Genomic DNA, 20189 nt, shown 5'->3' with positions numbered 1-20189 from the left:
ATGGAGATCGTAATATTAACTAATTAATAAAGTTGTTTTAGGATTAAAAATTTAAAGTAATCACAATATTGTCTGGTATAAAGTAAGTGCTCAATAAATACTATTAGGTATTATTTCTATTTACATAATGTTCTCCTAATGAGATCCAGAACCATAGAAATAGAAGAATAAAATTTCTTATAACTCTCGCTTAATTTTAGAATTTAGATATTATGGTTGCAAGTGAGTAGCAAGATACATTTAAACATTCTCTCCGGGACAAACTCGGGAAGTGCATATCTGGATGTTTAATTAATAAAGTGTGGTATTAGGCACATGTTAAACTGGGTCACCAAGAACTTGCTGAATATTTTAAATTCAGCCACAGGGATTTACTTGAAAAATACTGCAAGGCTGGCTAATGAATGTACCTATGTGTTTCATTTAGTGCAGACACCTTTTTATAAGTAAGCTCCTATGCCTGATCCTCATCCTCCAAGTGCTGTGTAATAATTGCAAAATTACTCATAGGTGGGAACTGAACAATGAGATCACTTGGACTCGGGAAGGGGAACATCACACACCGGGGCCTATCATGGGGAGGGGGGAGGGGGGAGGGATTGCATTGGGAGATATACCTGATGTAAATGACGAGTTGAGGGGTGCTGACGAGTTGATGGGTGCAGCACACCAACATGGCACAAGTATACATATGTAACAAACCTGCACGTTATGCACATGTACCCTAGAACTTAAAGTATAATAATAATAATAAATAAATAAATTAAAAAAATTATTCCTGAAGTCCTCTTAGGACTATTGATGATTTTAGTTTTCTCATCTGGTTGAGTCATAGCCATAGGCTTTAGACTACGGAATATATTTCTATGTACGTTCAACTCAGAAGACTTTGGAACACTCAACTATTTTAAAGACAGGAAACTGATCTAACAATAACTAAAGGCACTAAATTTAAAGAACCAGGAGACACATATACCAGGGATAATACCAAGGGCTACAAAGAGCTGTTTAGTTGAACGATTGTGGTGGATTTTGAGAATACCCTCCTCCCGAAGAACTCATGTAGAAAGGATAGATTTTGCTTCCTGTGAGATAACTAATCTCTTCAAGCTGGTGTGAAACAATCAGAAAGATAAATGTAGCACTGAGGGAGGAAAGGGTCACTGCCGGGATTCATTCAATCTGAAAACTGTATCCGCTCTGGCGACCAAAGGACCAAACGGGTAGCCATTGTTACTTCCAAAACCTTCTCACATCTGCAGACTTATTCATTTTACCCAGGAGAATTATTAGGCCCTTTATCAAATCAGCCAATTTCCTGAGCATTGAGATTTTAGTGGTGGATATTGACAGCCTCATTTGACATATAATTATCGGTGTTATCTTTCTAGAAGATTCCTGCCTCTTAAATAATAAAAATGTGATGCATACAGACACATCCCTGCTTGGGGTAATGCCATCTATTCAACTACTTACTTTTCATTTCTCTTTCTAATTTTCACGTCTTCAGAGGTTATAATAAAGGAAATTCTTAGCGTAGCAAATTATTTAAATCTATGCAAAGAAAAAAATTGAGGACATATCTTTTTTCATGTGGGATTTATATATAAGCTGTTATTTGAAGGACAAGGCATTTTTCATGCTCTATTTTAATTTAAATTCTCTTCTGGCTATCTGACCAAGTATCTATGGACACAATATTTTTAAATGAGTTACAAGCACAAGTTTTCATATACCATGAAGGTTCCCAAAAGCTTAAATTACTTCCATTAATACTTATACCCATTCCCTCTTTAGAGGAACAAAAGGAAAAGATCTATTTAACCACCAAAATAAGTCACTGAGGCCATCTCTTCTAACCTGGTTTCCACCCCTGGTTCCTTCGAGAGTTGCTCACAATAAACAAGTCACAAAGACAGCCAGATGAAGAGATTACAGCAGTCTCTTTTATAATTGTTAAAGAAACAACCCCGAGGAAAAAGAAAACTCATTTCAAAAGTGACTCAAATGTAAAGACATGATTAGCAGTTCTGCTTTTGAGATAATTATGAATTAAAGGAGGTTTTAGAGACCCCAAAATATATATATCCACACACACATATTCAAAGTAAATATTATGTTTGTGGGAAAAGAAGTCTAAGTGCCATCATTTAACACTTCTATAATTAAAATATTTTAACAAAATGTTGCCATATTGCACAAAGATGTGTTAATTTATTATCTGGGTTAAAATAAGAATTTTCACTTTTCACTGCTAATCTTGAGACTTCTAAAGTGATCTAAATGTCTCAGGAGGTAAACCGCCTTCCTTTATTCTATTAAATTGGTCACCACATGAAGGACTCTGGTTATGGTGGCCGCGGGACTTGTTACAACTTTGCTATTTGTGAATAGCTATGTGGTTTGATGTTTTCTTTAACGATCCAGTTACTTAGCTCTGTGTTCCTTATTTTCTAGTTCTATATCACAATAATTTCTTCTATCACATGTTCCTTTTATCTCCTAAAATTGGAACAGCTAAGAATGTCATTGGGCTAATGTGCAGAGTGTTAAGATTTTTGCCTGGGTTTCTGGGCCTTTTGGAATAGATTTAATTCCACTGTAAATATCATCAAATATTTTCTTTTGGCATGACAAAAGTCAGGCACCTGTGTCATAGCTTGAAGTTGAAAACATGACAGTGAAAACTGTAACATGTTATTAAAGTCAAATGTCAATTGCTAAAAACAAATACGTTTTATATATAAATAAACTCTCTATGGAAAATATATTGAAGAGTAAACTAAAATCAAAATGCAAAATCCCAAATTCAAAGGCAAATTCTTTAACCACCTTGAATAGTTTTAATGTGTTCTGCTTTCCATTGGTCAACTAAATTCTTCTGTTGTTGGTTCTCATAGAAATTAGAAAGCTTGATAAGGCATAAGAGGTACTTTAGTAAACTTCCTATTATATTATATATATTTTAATCTATATTAAAATACATATATATATTTAGTAAACTTCCTATTATACATGAAATATTTTGCTTCCTAATGAATTTTAGTTGCCCAATAGGTATGCCTCATTTCAGACCATTGGTTTGTGCCATATTATTTTGTACCATAAATCTCATCTTGAAAATCTCGATTAGACAATCTCATTTACAGTAATCAGTAATAAGGAATGGAACAATTACAATTATTAATTGCATAGAAGTTGAATGTACAGGAACTAGAAATAAATGGATGAACAAAAGTTGGAATTGGGCATAAAGGAAATACACACACCCACACACACATCCCCTAGAATGACGACTTGACTATTATATCCAGCAATTTTAGGTCTGATGTATGTTACCTCCTTTGATCCATGGGAAAATTGCTTGATTCAAAATAGAAATTGTGGTTCTGTGAATCCTTTGAGGTGTTGCCTTAAGATCAACATTAGTAAGTGTTCAGAGGTTAAGAAATGCCTGTCTCTATATCTGCTGAATACTCACACATTATGCCACCAACCTTAAGGCATTAACCCTATTGTATAACATAAAAACACTTTCACATATACAGAGTTCAGAGTAAACCATTTTCTAAACTTAGGTAATTGATAGCAAATGTAGCCAGTGACAGGCTGTTGGGTGCCAGCCAACTGTTTTCTTTTCCTTCCTTCCTTCCTTCCTTCCTTCCTTCCTTCCTTCCTTCCTTCCTTTCTTCCTTCCTTCCTTCCTACCTTCCTCCCTCCCTCCCTCCCTCCCTTCCTTCTTTCTCTCTTTCTTTCTTTTTCTTTCTTTTCTTTCTCTCTCTCTTTCTCTTTCTTTTCTTTTTTCAGCAAGTACTTAGTACTGTTTATGCATTCTGCCAGCATTACATGAGAACACAACATATGATAAATGCCCACAAGAAATGAGAAATATTGAGTCATTGACTATAAAAGAAAGACAGAGGGTTGGATGGTGTTAGATTTCACCTGACAGAAAACAGTGTTCTTTGTTTTTTTACAAAAGTCTTTCCTGGTGCTTTCAGGAATGCACAGGGCAAATGCGAGTCCTCTAGCTAACAGAACAGATTTTAAAATAATTGCTTTGGCTTTGTTCCTCAATTTCAGGGTTGCATTACTGGACTGTATTATTAAACAGGCTCTTGTATTACATAAAGTAGAGATGAAGAAGCCTTGAAAGTTTGCTGCTATATACAGCTCTTGGGTTTTTCTTTTTCTTTGGTTTAAAGGAAATCATTTTCTATGTTTAGAGTCTAGAGGTTTTTGTAACATGGTATTTCAGGAATATCAGCCAGTGTCATATCATATTTATTATAGAATTATTTGTAACTAAAAGAGTTTCTTGTCAGATTTATATTATGGACTTGTATGCTTGAGAAGGTCTTTGAAAGAACAGTATCTTACACAGATGCTTGAAATCGTTCATTCTGCCTATTTTATCTTGCGAAATGCAACATAACACAGTCTTGTACATTTTATAAAAGAAAATCTGAGTTTCCTCAGTAGAAACAATAAATATTTATTTTCTAATATCAAATAAGACTTACCTAGCAACATTTTCCAAAACACAAAGTTACGAATGCACAAATTACCATGAGAATTGACAACTCTTGTAGTTTCCAAGAAAGTCATTTGTTCACTACCAAGTAGCCATTTATTACATGACACTAGTCATTGGACCGACCTAACACAGCTTCTTTGCAGCTGGCTCTAATTTACAACTTGATAGCAGCTGTCACAATGAAAGAATCAGGTACAGTATCTGATTTGTTTCTGCCATCCCTGCACTCATGAGTCCATTAGCAATGGGGATATGTGATTTTTAAATTACTCAATTAGTCATACTTCCATTAAAAGAATAGACTTACAAAGTAAAATAGAATGGCCTCTTAGAATATTCCCTTCCATTTCTCTGTACAGTTGGGTCCATTTATTCCATTCAAAGAACATATACTGAGTACTGTTCTCAGTAAACAGGGGCCTTATCTGTTCTCAATTCCATCCCCATGCCTAAACCAAAGCAAAGTCTACAGTAGGCACCTAGTAAACATGTGTTGGACTAATGTATACATGAGAGAATCAGTGAATAGTGCCCACTGCAGGGTCTCTTGGTCTGCCACAGATGCCGTGCCCATCTTGGGTTTCATGTTCGACACTCTTATGCCAGTTTTCAGTCTTTGGGCTGCCTGACAACTGAATAATTGGCAAGTTTGAAAAGAAGAAGTCCAGAAAGTTTTATATCACTGGTGTATCTGGTCTATGAGTGCCCAAGGCATAAATTTAAAAATACTAGCTGCTTTGCTGGCTTCCCGCATAACGCCCTTTGGAGGCCATCTAAGTCAAGATAACTCAACTTTTGTCTAATGAAAAATAACACAAATCTCATCAGTTCAAGTCAGTGGTAGTGGAGAGGTGAGACCTAATAATAGAAAATGTCAAAAATAAAACAAACGAGCATTTAAGAACCACTGACAAATCATGCTAAACCTATTGAGAGTGACACGGGAAACTGAAACTATCTGAGGGCTATGGTGTAACAATTATACATGCTGTGGCTATTTAACATCAATTATGTTTGACAATGCCAATACAATACGATCTTATTTGCTTTTTATTCTATAATTAACAAAGCAGGGCTTCTCTAACCCCCTGCCTCAGACTAAGTTAAGTCCCCCAGCCAAGTAAAGGCTTAGCATCCCATGCTTCCATTAACCTAACACTTCGTCATAGTCTACGATAATTATTTTAACTATGTTAAATTCCCTAAGGGCAAAAAATGTATATACCTAGCTCACCCAATATAGTGATTATTAGGGTCTTTGCTAACTGGGGTAGCCTAAAAAATGAGGTTACATAATTGGGACAAAAACACTCAGGTCTCACTTTTATACTTGCTATTAGAAGCATTCTATAACACTTAGGGATAAAAAGTAGTATGTGATAATACAGAATCCCTGCCTTTGTCTCACCAAACTTTGCCTCTCCTCACTGGTAACATCTTTTAGAAATCTCTCTCTGGTTCTCGTAGTCTATAAAATCTTAGAAGGTACCAGATGTTTGCAGGAGGCTGTCCCACACATCCTCAATTTTAAAGTAGATGTAAGATTTATTACAGCTATATAAACGTACTTCAGCCTTGACTTTTGTGTTCATGAGCCAGTTGTAATCTGCAACATGGCCTCTTGTGAAATAGAACAATTCTTATCTATGGAGTGTTGATAACAATGCCAAACACTCAAAATAACCACAGGATATTACTGAAGCAAGTTCTGCCCACAAACTGTTTCTCCCTCTAGGAGATTTTAATTTAATGTAAACATTTTTCAAGAAAACCATTTTGCATTTGGGCAGCATGCAAAAACTAGGCTGGGATAAGTTGTATATGAAAATACAGCAACACCTAGGATAAGTGCCTGAGCAGAGACGGTTAATGCCTTAAATCAGGGTTTTCTCCTACTGTGTTGCATAGTTTCTAATAGTGAGAATAGGCTAAAAGCCACTCTCCTGTTTCTTCTGGTCCTGCCTAGCTCAGGGGTGCTATGTAATACACCATTCATTCGGACGCAGCAAGTGGAATCTGGGTTGTGCTTTATCCTGGGGAACCCCATACACTACTTACCACAAAGTAAGAGAAGGGGTGGGCCTGAGGCTGATGAGGATTTTTAAGTACTCTAAAATAGGTCTAGTTGCATTTTTTCAGTGCTGTAAGGAAGTTTTCAAACAAAAGTTCTTCATGTAAAAATGGAGTTTCTTTTTCTTATAACAGTTACTTGGTAAGAATCTTTTGAGCAATTCCTCTGTGCAGGGAACTGAGTTAAACTTCATGGAGGAGGACTATGAAAATGCATCCTAAATAGACTCCTGATTTTTTCGAAGAACACACACACACACACCCCAACTACAGAACTTCAGTAGTGGTTGGAATACTGCAGAGATTTTTTACTGGAATGCTTAAAACACTTCACTTTCTTTTGACATGATCCAGACACCGACTGAATTCTAAACAGTCACTAATCACTTTCAATTAATTTGTGACATTGTAAAGACTGGGAGGATGTGCCCCCAATTTGACTCTTGTTTTTATTGACGGTCGATTGCGTGTCACTGTTAACATTTTAGATAGGCACTTTATAATTAAAGAAAAACATCTATAAAATATATAAACTGGGGCATTTGTGTAGCTGGCAGGGAAGGCACATGCAACTGACAGCAACGGGAGTGAAGGTTTTGATGAAGAGATGCCAGAAGCCCGAAGTGATGGGCTGCAGGTGCTACCCAGAGAGAGGGCTATTATATATAATTTTTGTTGGATTACCGATTTGCTCACTGATCTTTGCTGCTGCATTTATGAACATTGTAACACTGTCATCTGAGATGTATCTGTGTGGAAAATGGAGTTGGCACATTTGACTAATTCATGCCATAAATTTGTGAACTAACACTTCACACCCAGACAAGTATTAGCAAGAACACATTTTTCTACATAAGTCTATGTTGGTGGTCAATTCTCAATGCCATAGCACAAACCAAAGAAGGAAAACTGGAAGAATTTTCTCAGAGACATCTAGGACTAATAAAAGAGATGGGGGGTGCCAGGCGCGGTGGCTCATGCCTGTAATCCCAGCACTTTGGGAGGCCGAGGCGGGCAGATCACGAGGTCAGGAGATCAAGACCATCCTGGCTAACACGGTGAAACCTCGTCTCTACTAACAATACAAAAAATTAGCTGGACGTGGTGGCGGGCACCTGTAGTCCCAGCAACTCGGGAGGCTGAGGCAGGAGAATGGCGTAACCCGGGAGGTGGAGCTTGCAGTGAGCCGAGATCACACCACTGCACTGCGGCCTGGGCGACAGAGTGAGACTCCGTCTCAAAAAGAAAAAAAAAAAAAAAAAAGAGAGACAGGAAGAAAGGGTATGAAATACGTTCATATAGGACGAACCACCACGCTTGCTTTTCATTAAAGTACATCCAGCAACACATAGTGGATTCAAACTTTAGTTTTTGAATCCAATGATTTTCCAGACATTCAATTTCATATCAAATCAGTATCTAGGAAACCCAATTGATCGAAAGCATAAGGATTTGTTTTCGGTTAAAACAGCCAGTAAGTGCTGAGGACAAAAAGTAAATTAACAAGTCATTGTTGCTCTTACAAGTTGAAAAGCCTATATTCTCATTCTCAATCATGTCCTGCTCTAAGTAACAAAATCCACATGCCCGTCTTCTTCAATAACTTGCAGGCTGACTGAAGTCAACTGAACTGTGCTAGGTATTAGCGCAGTTGCAACCAAAAATATGGATGATTATGTGACTCCAAGTGATGCTATGAGGTTTAATCTGACTTTAAAATAAGCAAATCTTTTTAGATTTTCTGACGAGTGTACCTTTTTATCAGCATTAGTTAGGTATTCTGTCTTTGCTAAAAAAATCTAGATCTTCTAAGATCAAGTTTATTTTTAAAAATTCATACCCCCTCCACGATTTTAGCAAAGAACAAAAATCTTAGTAAAGAATCATGTCATTTTGTGTCAGAAGGATCCCTTAATGATCAACTTTTAAAAATTCCTTCATTTTTCAAATAAAGTAACTCATGATCATACAAACAGATTTTATCCTCCCACTGTGGGGAGAGGTAACAGCACTTCAATTTATTCTTTCTGAAATAATTCTAAGGTTTTGTTAGATGATTTCCATTTGAATCTGTTCACTGTAAAATCCTTTTCTTTTTCTCTTTTCTTTTTTCTTTTTGCTCAAAGCCATTTCCTCTGGCCTTCCTAAGCAAAATGGTGAATTAGCCAATGTGTTTCATTGTCAGAGCTGAGGCCTGTAACCTAAGCACATCTTTGTACAGTGAGCTTCAGTTTCTCTGAATTCTAACATCTTTTTTTCTATCCTACGCAAATCTTAGTTGTCAGAACACTTTACTCGTGCATGCTCGTTTAGAGGTTTGCATAAATGACGAAGGCCCTCAGAGGCTGACAAATGCCACTGCTATTTTCACCACTCTGCTTGTCACTGTGTAATTGCAGTAAATGCAACTGAAAGTACTTTTATTTGAAGGCTATTTGACAGAGGGGGAGAAAACACATTTACTCTTTCAAGGCCTGTGTATTTTCCTGGGAGAAGTCTGCCTATAAAATTTGTCCTTTTATCCTTGGATGGCAATTTGGGAACTATCTTTGGGCCATGCAACCCTTTGAATGATTTCTGCAACCCAAGAACAGAGCCTTGATTCACAGACCTTCCCCTCCATTCTCCCCACCTCCCGGCCTCCTGCCTTCTAGAGACTGGAAGGCTGCTTCATGCTTGTGTGCTTAAAGCCTTCTTTTCCACAGAATGAGATAGAAAATTTGTATATTTCAGCCATAATATTGATCTATTTTCATTCTAGGAGTTCAAGAAAAAAGTTGTTTACTAATATGTGTGGCTATGTTGAGGTAATACAAATGACAAAGAAATAATACAGTGGACTATTTTTTACAAGATTCTTTTCTAAAGCCTCCTTTCTCATGGGAGTGTATGTAACTTCAACAAGATTACTTTTGTTTTCATTGGAGAGAACAGTTAGCTCAATATAGCAATATAGCTGGGTTGCACAATCTTTAACAGGACTGTCCCATATAATATACAGTAAAAACATAAGGAAAATGTAAAATAATGTTTATAATTTGCTAAACATGGTTTTAAAAATCATCCTAGTCTCTAAAAGTCATCATAACTTTTTTTTTTTTTTTGAGACAGGATCCCACTCTGTCACCCAGGCTGGAGTGCAGTGGCGCAGTCACAGCTCACTATAGCCTCGACCTCTGAAGCTCAAGCAATCCTCTCACCTCTGTCTCCTAGACAGCTGGGACCATAGGGGTGCTACCACGCCCAGCTTATTTTTTGTTTTTTGTAAAGATGGGAGTCTCATTATGTTGCCCAGACTGGCCTCAAACTCCTGGGCTCAAGCAATCCATCTGCACTGGCCTCCCAAAGTGTTGGGATTACAGATGTGAACCACCGTGTCTGGTTTCTTACAACTTCTGACCCACCCATCAAGCCCCATAAACACTTGCTGTTGTCCCGTCTCTGTTCTCAGATCCATTTAAATACTTCTTACCTATAAACAGATTCCACTCTGTGTCAAGGTCAGCCTGATTTGCCAAGCAGCCCTTCATGACGTTGAGACAGTAGTTGTTGCAGGGCCTCACAGTGGGAAGCCCCCGACAGTATGGGCAGTACAGCATCTTCATGAGGGCACGGATGCACCCTGGGGTTGGGCTGACCTGCAGATTTATTGCAAAGAAAAAGAAAATCGAAAATAAGAAGGATGAAGAGGAGGAAAAAAAAGAAATAAGGCATTTTCTTCTTTTTTAAAAAAGACAAAATAGCAGTGATAAACCACAGCAATAGAGCAGAATCTTAACCCTTTGTAATTACTGATCTTGCATCCAGTCAATTCCTGTTGAAATCTTCTGTGTGGCATGGTAATAACTTTTTTGCGTGTCCCTGTCAACATTTTCATATCGATGTCATTGTAATTCAGCCCTAAAGCCTAGACACTGTTTCATTGCCATAGAACATGGAATGAGATAATGCATGTGAAAGCAATTTGCAAAGTTAAAAGCCCCATAAAAATGTAGGAATTATTAAAGTTTAATGTGACACGTTTAGAAAATTTTCCAACTGGTTATTTGACCCTGTCTCTAAAGGAGGTTGGCAGATATATTTCCTTTGTACATAACTTTTCTTCAAAGATCAATATCAACTTGTCTGAGATCTTTGAGATCCAGACCTGCTTAGAAGCAATGGAACTGCCAAGGTACCATCTTTGGGCGTCTGCAGCTTTTGCACTTCTGGAAAATTCATGGAAAATTTCAAGGACCAGTGTTAAATGTGAGAAGCAATCCTTGCAGCAGTACAGAGGAGCTACGTATCCACTGACAATGAAATGCCATTTGCCCTGGATCAGAAAATCAGTGCTCTTCAATTAATTGATTCTAAACCAATAAAGGCTTTTTGTAGACTCATTAAAAATTCTAATTTGACTTCAAGAGGAAGGAATATTTAAGACATGATAAGGTCCCCACCCAAATCTCATCTTGAATTGTAGTTCCCATAATCCCCACATCATGGGAAGTGAATCACGGGGGCAGTTACTCTCATCCTGCTATCCTTGTGATAGTGAGTGAGTTCTCACCAGATCTGACGGTTTTACAGGGGGCGTTTCCCCCTTTTGCTTGGCACTTCTCCTTGCTGCCACCATATGAAGAAGGATGTGTTTGCTTCCCCTTCTGCCATGACTGTAATTTCTTGAGAACCCTCCAGCCATGCTGAACTGTGCGTCAATTAAACTTCTTTCCTTTAAAAATTATAGTTCGGGCAGTTCGTTATAGTAGTGTGTGAGAATGAACTAATACAAGATAGTAGAGACCAAAATTAGAAAACAAATACAGAAAACTACTCTTTTTCGTGACTAGATGTAAAAATTGTTGCCATATTCATTTGGTTGGTTCCGTATCACTTTGATGTTTTAGTCAAGTAACTATACATTGCTGTACTTGCATTCTAGATCTGAGGGAAAAAAATCTAATTTGTGTCATTTGGCCCTCCTGGAGAGTGGTGGACTTGAGCTTACAGGTAACAAGAACATTCAGATGCTGAAGAAACATAACACCAGTGTATTGATGGAACAACAAGAAATATTTCCACATAAATGGATACTTTCAATTACTATAGCTATTTCTCTATGATTCTATCCCTTACTTAGAATCAATTTTGAGATTTTTAATGCAAGCCTTTGGTTTCTGTAACATTTTCTTAATTTTACCCAGTATGTTGACAAAATCACTAAAAAATTATTTTAGGAAATAAAGCTGTGTATGTATTTAGGCACTAAAATTTCTAGTTGTCGTTTTGAGTTTTTTTGCATTTTCTTTCAAGAATTTTATGAAAGTTTTCAAACATGCAGAATAGGTGAAAGACTTTTATAGTTCACAGCCACATTTCCTAGATTGTACAATTTTTCTACATTTGCTTTTTCACACATCTATCCATCTTTCTACCCATCCATTAACCTACCTCATTTTTCATGCCAAAGTAATATCCTTTAATTTTTTTATCCCAGACTAATATCTTTTTAATTTTTACTTTTCCTGGTAATTTAATACTGGCTTGAATAAAATAGAATCAGCATGATCAACAATAGAAAGTCAGTGAGTAAAATACTCTAAGTCAAATAAGTGAAGTAAAATATAATTGGCCTTTCTTTATAAAGGTATTCATAGAATGGTTTCCTATTGATTAATTCTAAAGCTCATTTTCCAACAACAAAACAGAAACAATAAATGGGTAAAAAGGTGAGGAGTCTTTTGACTTTTCTTTTAAGGACATATTAGTGCCATTATGTCATCTCCAGACAGGCAGTTTTTTGGACAGAGCCAAATTTGTTTAAGGCCATACCATGCTGAATGCACCCAATCTCACCTGATCTAGGAAGCTAAGGAGGGTTGGGCCTGGTTAGTACTTGGATGGGACATAGTGCCAAGTTTTACCCATAACTGAGCATCACTGTTTCAAAATTTTCCTTTATCCACATGTGTCCCAAGCCATTCACCAAAAAAATAAAAATAAAAATAAAAATATAAAAAAACCCAGGAAAAACAATTTTGCATTCCTCAGACAATATTAATGTGAAACTTAAAATTCGTACACATTTTCCTTATTGGCATGGTTGCTATCTTGCAAACTTACTGGGTGTGGTTACTATCTTGCAAACCTTTACCACAGGATTTTATTTTCTATAGCCTTGCAATCTCTCTCCTGACTGATGCTTTTCTCCAGAGACTACCCAATTTTCACTTGGGCTAACTGAAGTATTTCTACTCTTGATTCTGTTGGGTTTTGGTTTTCTCACTGTTGGTATTATATGATGCTGTGCTTCTCACTCAGTGTTCTGGTATTAGAACCTGGAGCATTTGCCAATATTGGGGATATAAATTTGAGATCTCTTGGATGGCATGGACTGTGCCATTCATTTTTATAACTTTCACTGCTACGCATTTTATAACTTTGTGCCATGCACCACATGCACATCATATAAGGTATTACAATGATGACTTGGGTATTTGCTAAGGGCTTATTGAATCAAACACTCCATTGTGCTTCCCCATTTCTTGGCCACATTGATATTCAAATTAAAAAAAGAACAAGATGGTTTTCTACATCTTAGCATTCAATTGTTGCTTTTTAACTTTGTTTTCAAAGGCTATTGATTGCATTCATTCCAAAGCTTTTCCTTTTTTTTTTTTTTTCCATTGTGTTGGAACCAGTACTATTTTCTCAGTCTGACATTTCAGAAGAGTCTCCAACTCGGGGTAGCAACCAACAGAGAAAATTGAACAGCCTTAAAATCTGAAAGAACAATGTTGTTCAAGTTAAATGTGGGTCTCCGAGTACTTCTGGAAATGACATCCTTCCTGGTCAAATAAAGGGCGGTTGAAGAAGAAAATGGAGCACAGGGGATCAGAGTTGAAGCTTTCATGTTCACAAATCACATCTTTTGAGCTTACACAACTGCATGCTTGAATTAAAATAAAAATCATCACTTCAAACTGAAGACTTTTAAAAGTAAGCTTCTGAAAATGTTGCTTTAAATGCCAATTGTGTGAAGAGACATCTCTATTTTTCACAGTGTTTTATAATTGCACAATAGATAGTCTTTAAAATTTTTTTATTTTGAAATTAATATACACCCAAAAATAGTTTGAAAAATAATAAACTCCTGGGTATCCTTCCTTCAATTTGCCTCAATAGCGACATCTTATATAGCTGTGGTGTAATATAAAAATGAGGAAAGTGACATTAGTACATTGCTATTAACTAGTCTGTAGACCTCTTTCAGATTTTAGAGTTTATGAACCTGTATTCATTTGTGTGTGTGTGTGTGTGTGTGTGTGTGTGTGTGTGTGTACACAGTTCTATGCTATTTTATATCATGTATTCATTTGTGGAACCACCACCACCACAATCAACATACAGAACTGTTCTATCACCATAAAAGAACTCCCTTTTGCTACCTTCGCCTCATCTAATGTCCCTATCACCTGACATCCACGCATGTATTTTCCAACTCTATAATTTTGTCATTTCAAGAATGTTATATAAATAAAACCATACAATATGTAACCTTTTGAGCTTGACTTTTTTTTTCTGAGCATAATGCCCTCAAAGTCCATCCAACTGGTTACATATATTAATAGTTCATCTCTTTTTATTGCTGAGTAGTATTCTATTATTTGGATGTATCAGAATTTATTTAACTAATTACCCACTGAAGGATATCTGGGTTGTTTCCAGTACTTTCTTATTAGGAATAAAGGTGCTATGAGGATTTATGTACAGGTTTTTGTAGGAATATAAACTTTCATTTCTCTGAAAGATGTGCCCAAGAGTGCAATTGCTGGATCATATGGTGGTAAGAGTATGTTTAGTTTTGTAAGAAATTGCCAAACTGTTTGCAGCTTGTTTGTAACATTTTACATTTCTACCAGTAATATGTGAGACCTCCAGTTTGATCCAAATTTTTACAGTGTATGTGGCCGTCACTATTTTAGCCTTTCCATGGGTGCATCATGTACTTTTAAGCTTATCATGAGTTTCCTCTGGACAATATTTATACCAGTATTTAAGTCTGAGTAGATGTCAATGATCCAAAATGATCCACCAACTGGATCCAACATTAAAAAAAAATCCAACATTTAAAAAAAAAACTCTGAAATATTAGCTAAGTCTATATGTTTAGCAAAACCAAAATAAAGAACGAGTTCTAAAAACTCATACTTAAAATTTAAAATAGAATAATACCTCACGCTGAGAGTGCTTATGTGGACTATTTGTAAATTAGTAAATTTATGGACCATTAGAAAAAAATTACTGAAAAAAAGGTATTCCTTTAGCAACAATAAAGAACACAATCCCTCTTTAGAAATAAAAAGCTGAGATTATTATTTTTAGTTGGTAATGTGGATTTTTGTTTATTTTTTAAAGAATGTAGCTGTAACTTTCCAGATATTCATAGTAAACTGGGAAATAAACTTGGGTAAAAGAATAAGCTGATGATGATAACATTCTTTTTTGTACTTATTTGAGCTCTCACCTAACTTTTACACGCTGTTTATAATCTTTTGTCAAGGACTTAAGTAGACATTTCTCCAAAGATGACATAAAAATGGCCAAGGGAACATGAAAAGTTTCCCAACATCATTAGTCATCAGAGAAATGCACTATAAGATGCCGTCTCACACCTGTTAGGATAAAAGCCGAAGATAACAGGTGTTGGCAAGAATGTGGAGAAAAGGGAACCCCTGTACATTTTTGGTGAGAAAAGACATTGATGTGGCCATTATAGAAAACAATATGGAGGTTCCTAAAGAAACTAAAAATAAAACCAGTATGAATTCCAGTAATCCCTTTTCTGGTTATATATACCCAAAGGAAATGAAATCACCACCTTGTAAAGATATCTGCACTTCCATGTTTATTGCAGCTTTATTCACAATAGCCAAGATTATGAAAATAACATAGGTGTGCATCATGGGAAGAATGGATAAAGAAGCTGGTATATATGCACAATAAAATATTATTTAGTCTTATAAAAAGGAGTTTCTGCCATCTGCCACAACGTGAATGGGCATGTAGGACATTATCCTAAGTGAAAAAAGCCAGACACAGAAAAAAAAAATACCGCAGGATTTCAAATATATGTGGCGTCTGGGGAAAAAAAGGGTCAATTACATAGAGATAGAGAATAAAATAAGAGGTGGTTACAAGGGTTAGGATTGGGGCAGGAAATGGGGAAATATAAGTCAAGGATGAAAAGTAGCAATTATGTAGGATGAACAATTGGAAAGATCTAATGTACAAAATGAAGACTATAGTTAACACAGTTGACTATGTAAGATGATGGGTATATTAATTTGTTCCACTACAGTAACAATTTTACTACGTCCACATATATTAAACATCATGATGTATACCTTAAATATAAACAATAAAATTTATTTTAAAAATAATCTTTTGTCAAGAATTTAAAATATTAGTTGGGAAAAAAGAAAATTGTCAATCATTCCAATTTTATTTTCCCACTCATGAAAATATAGACAAAAGCTTGTGAGCCAACTAAGATTTTGATATGAATTAATGGCATCTTGGATTTAGTCCTTTTTAAGATTTCTGTTTGTGTATAATGATTGACATACATTATTATTTTGTAATTGATATTATAGTTTACTAGTTTTGAAAATATAGTAAAATTTATAACCAAGGATCCTTGTAAAATAAACAAAAAGTAAATAAAATAACAGAAATCATTGAGTTCTTAGTTTGGAAACTCACTGATTCTTTTATTTTTTAAGGTTAAAGTGCAACACATTGAAACATAACAAGGAATATAAAAGGAACCCTTAATAAAGCTGTATTGTCAGGTAGGACAAAGACTTATCTACCTGGCTAGCCATGTATGTCAAAATGTTATAGCAAGTAATTCTTATGTTTTCTAAATGGGATTTGAGGTATAGCATGTTCTTAGCCATGTAATAACATTTCATTTCAGGTCTCTAATACACTGAAGATTTCTATATCTGGACCAGCATTCTTGCTTATATTAGCTATTCCTAACAGTAGCCAATGTAACATGTGACTGTTCCTTAAAATATTAAATAAGCAAGACAATATGTGAAAGTTAAAAGTCCACATATATACATACACAATGAACATACACCTAGTAGGTGAGGTTTCTATGAAAATCATATAATCAAAATAATAAAATAAACATATCTATCTTCTGCACTCAGAAGATAAATAAATTAATGTAAGTAAAACATTCAGCTAGAATAAATTCCAAATGTCCTTTTGGGCAAGAGTTGATGCCTTCTTCCACAGTTTCTGATGTACAGTCATATTAAATGATGACTCATAACAGTCATAATGAGTCATAATATGTCATTTAAGATGACTCTTGTGATTATGATCTTTTGATTTTACTCATAATCTTTTTTTTTTTTTTTTTGAGACGGAGTCTCGCTCTGTCGCCCAGGCTGGGGTGCAGTGGCCAGATCTCAGCTCACTGCAAGCTCCGCCTCTCGGGTTTACGCCATTCCCCTGCCTCAGCCTCCTGAGTAGCTGGGACTACAGGCGCCCGCCACCTCACCCGGCTAGTTTTTTTGTATTTTTTAGTAGAGACGGTGTTTCACCGTGTTAGCCAGGATGGTCTCGATCTCCTGACCTCGTGATCCGCCCGTCTCGGCCTCCCAAAGTGCTAGGATTACAGGCTTGAGCCACTGCGCCCAGCCGTTCATAATCTTATTATATCATCAGATCCTAAAGAATGATTAAATTACATGTAAAGTATCTTTTGTGTTATTTTTGATTATAATTCTTTAATAGTAACCCATAAATAGGTTTTCTAGTAAGTTCATGGGAAATTAAATTATTTCATCTTTATTCATTTGTGCAACTTTCATTCATCCATTTGCTGGGATGAAGGAAGAAATCTTGTGCCATTATTGGGATGCCCAGAATATGTTCATGTTCAGTCGTTTCAGGGAAAGAATTATTATCTTGGGGAAACGCAATGTAAAGGGAACTCATAAAAGGAAAATTAGCTCAGAACTGAGAAGCCAGAGTAGACAGGGAGGGCTCCTGAAGGAAGCCATGTAACAGATGTCTGTAAGATAAGCATAGAAGATGAGTGATGTCACACAAGCAGCAGACACAGTGCCAAGAATTAGTCCCGCCACTGAAGAAAACAGCAAAATTAGCAAAAAAATGACACGACAGAATCAACTTTTCAGAACACCGGAATCTAATAAACACATACAGCAACCAGAAGAGTGCTTAGTCAAGAAAGAGACTGATAAATTTCAGTCAAAAAAGCATTGCTAATTTTCAAGTCTTAAATTTGAAAAGATTGCAGTCATACAAAGTATATTCTCTGACCACAATGGAATGAAGCTAGAAATCAATATTTGAGGGAAAAATGAAAAATTCACGAGGATGTGAAAATTAAACCACATACCTTTCATACAAACAATGGGTTAAGGAATAAATCACTAGGGAAAAAAGAAAATACTTAGATGAATGAAAATGAAAACACAACATGCCAAAACTTATAGCCATAAATGCCTACATTAAAAGAGAAGAAAGAAGGCCGGGCGCGGTGGCTCAAGCCTGTAATCCCAGCACTTTGAGGTCAGGACGGGCGGATCACGAGGCCAGTGAGATCGAGACCATCCTGGCTAAACACCGCGGAAAACCCCCGGCTCTACTAAATACAAAACTAGGCCGGGCGCAGGTGGCGGGCGCCTGTAGTCCCAGCTACTGGGGAGGCTGAGGCAGGAGAATGAAGGTGAACTGGGAGGCATGGAGGCTTGCAGTGAGCTGGAGATCCGCCACTGCACTCCAGCCCGGCTAATGAGCAAGACTACCAAAAAAAAAAAAAAAAAAAAAAGAGAAGAAAGATTTCAAATCAATAACCTCACTTTATACCTTAAGGAATGAGAAAAAAAAAAAAAAGGAGAAAACTAAGCCCAAAGCTAGCAGAAGAAAAGAAACAGTAAAAATTAGAGCGGAGATAAACAAAAAAGCAAATAGAGAAACACCAGAGAAAGTCAATGGAACCAACAACTGGTTCTTTGAAAAGATCAACAAAATTGAGCAATTTTTAGTTAGGCTGACTATCAAAGAGAGAAAAGAAAAAGTAACTAAAATCAGGAATGAAAGAAGGAACATTACTCTCAATCTTACAGAGACAAAGATGATTATATAAAAATGCTATGAACAGTTGTATACTGTGGTGGGTTAAATAGCATCCTGACAAAATGCATGTCCATCCAGAGCCTACAAATGAGACTTTATTTGGAAATAGGGTCTTTGCCAATGTAAATAAAGTAAGGATCTAGATAAGATCACACTTGATTCGGATAAGCCCTAAATCCAGCAAAAGTGTCCCTGTAAGAGACAGAAAAGGACACCCAGAGACACAAAGAAGAAGGTGATATGAAGATTGAGGCAGTGACTGGAGCAATGCATTGATAAGCAAAGAATAAGAAGGATTACTGGCAACCACCCAGCAGAAGCTGGGAGAGAGGCATGGGATGGTGTTTCCCTCCAAGCATCCAGAAAGAACCACCTGACAACCTGAGTTCTGACTTTTTGGCTTCTGACAATCTGATTTCAGACTTCTAAACTCCTGAACTATGAAATAATTTCTGTTGTTTTCAGCCACCCAGTTTGTGGTCATATAATATATACACCCACAAATTATACAACTTTGATACAAACAATCCCTGGAAACATACACCCTACCAAGATTGAATCATGAAGAAATAAAAAAACATGAATAGACCTATAACAAGTAAAGACATGGAGTCAGTAATAAAACACCTCCGAACAAAGAAAAACTCTGGACCAGATGGCTTGACTTGTAAATTCCACCAAACATTAAAGAAGAAGGAAGAAAAATCCTTCTTAAATTCTTCCAAAAAACAGAAGATGAGGTAATACTTCCTAACTCATTCTGACAGGCTGGCATTACCTGATACCAAAGCCAGACAAAGTCCATGGCCTGGGGGTTGGGGACTCCTGCTATAGACCAATACCCCTTATATATGTTGATAAAAAAGTCTTTAAAAAAAACACTATCAAAGCGAATCCAAGAGCATATTAAAAGGATTATATAGCCTGGTGCAGTGGCTCATGCCTATAATCCCAGCATTTTGGGAGACCGAGGCAGGAGGATCACCTGAGGTCAGGAGTTCGAGACCAGCCTGGCCAACATGGTGAAACCTCATCTCTAATAAAAATTTTAAAAAAGTTAGTCAGTGTGATGGCACGTGCCTGTAGGTATAGTACTCGGGAGGCTGAGGCAGGAGAATTGCTTGAACCTCGGAGGCGGAGGTTGCAGTGAGCCGAGATCACGCCACTGCACTGCAGCCTGGGTAACAGAGTGAGACTTCATCTCAAAAAAAAAAAAAAAAAAAAGGATTATAGGACACACTAACCACTGAGATTTCTCCCAGAAAGTTAAGGGTGATTCAACATAAGAAACTCTGTCAATATAATACATGCCTAGTAATAGAATGAAGGAAAAATACACACAATCATCTGAATTATGCAGAAAAGAAATTTAATGAAATCCACCACACTTTTATGATAACAATATACAGAAAAG

The 20189-nt window shown here is 36.5% G+C and overlaps 1 protein-coding gene across 3 annotated transcripts in view; it reads right to left on the bottom strand.

Annotated features, from left to right (window-relative positions):
• The window catches only part of GPC6 (glypican 6), a 1181721-nt gene that overhangs the window by 370230 nt on the left and 791302 nt on the right, over positions 1-20189 (bottom strand). For all 3 annotated transcript variants that reach the window (XM_031655722.1, XM_021929443.2, XM_031655723.1), the window contains exon 4: positions 10080-10245. In XM_031655722.1, the coding sequence (XP_031511582.1) occupies positions 10080-10245 (166 nt within the window). The remainder of the gene's footprint in view (positions 1-10079; positions 10246-20189) is intronic.

The sequence above is a fragment of the Papio anubis genome, chromosome 15 (genome assembly GCF_008728515.1).
Source record: "Papio anubis isolate 15944 chromosome 15, Panubis1.0, whole genome shotgun sequence".
Taxonomy (NCBI): domain Eukaryota; kingdom Metazoa; phylum Chordata; class Mammalia; order Primates; family Cercopithecidae; genus Papio; species Papio anubis.
The sequence above is the reverse complement of the archived record's forward strand: the minus strand, read 5'-3'. Positions and strand labels throughout refer to the sequence as shown.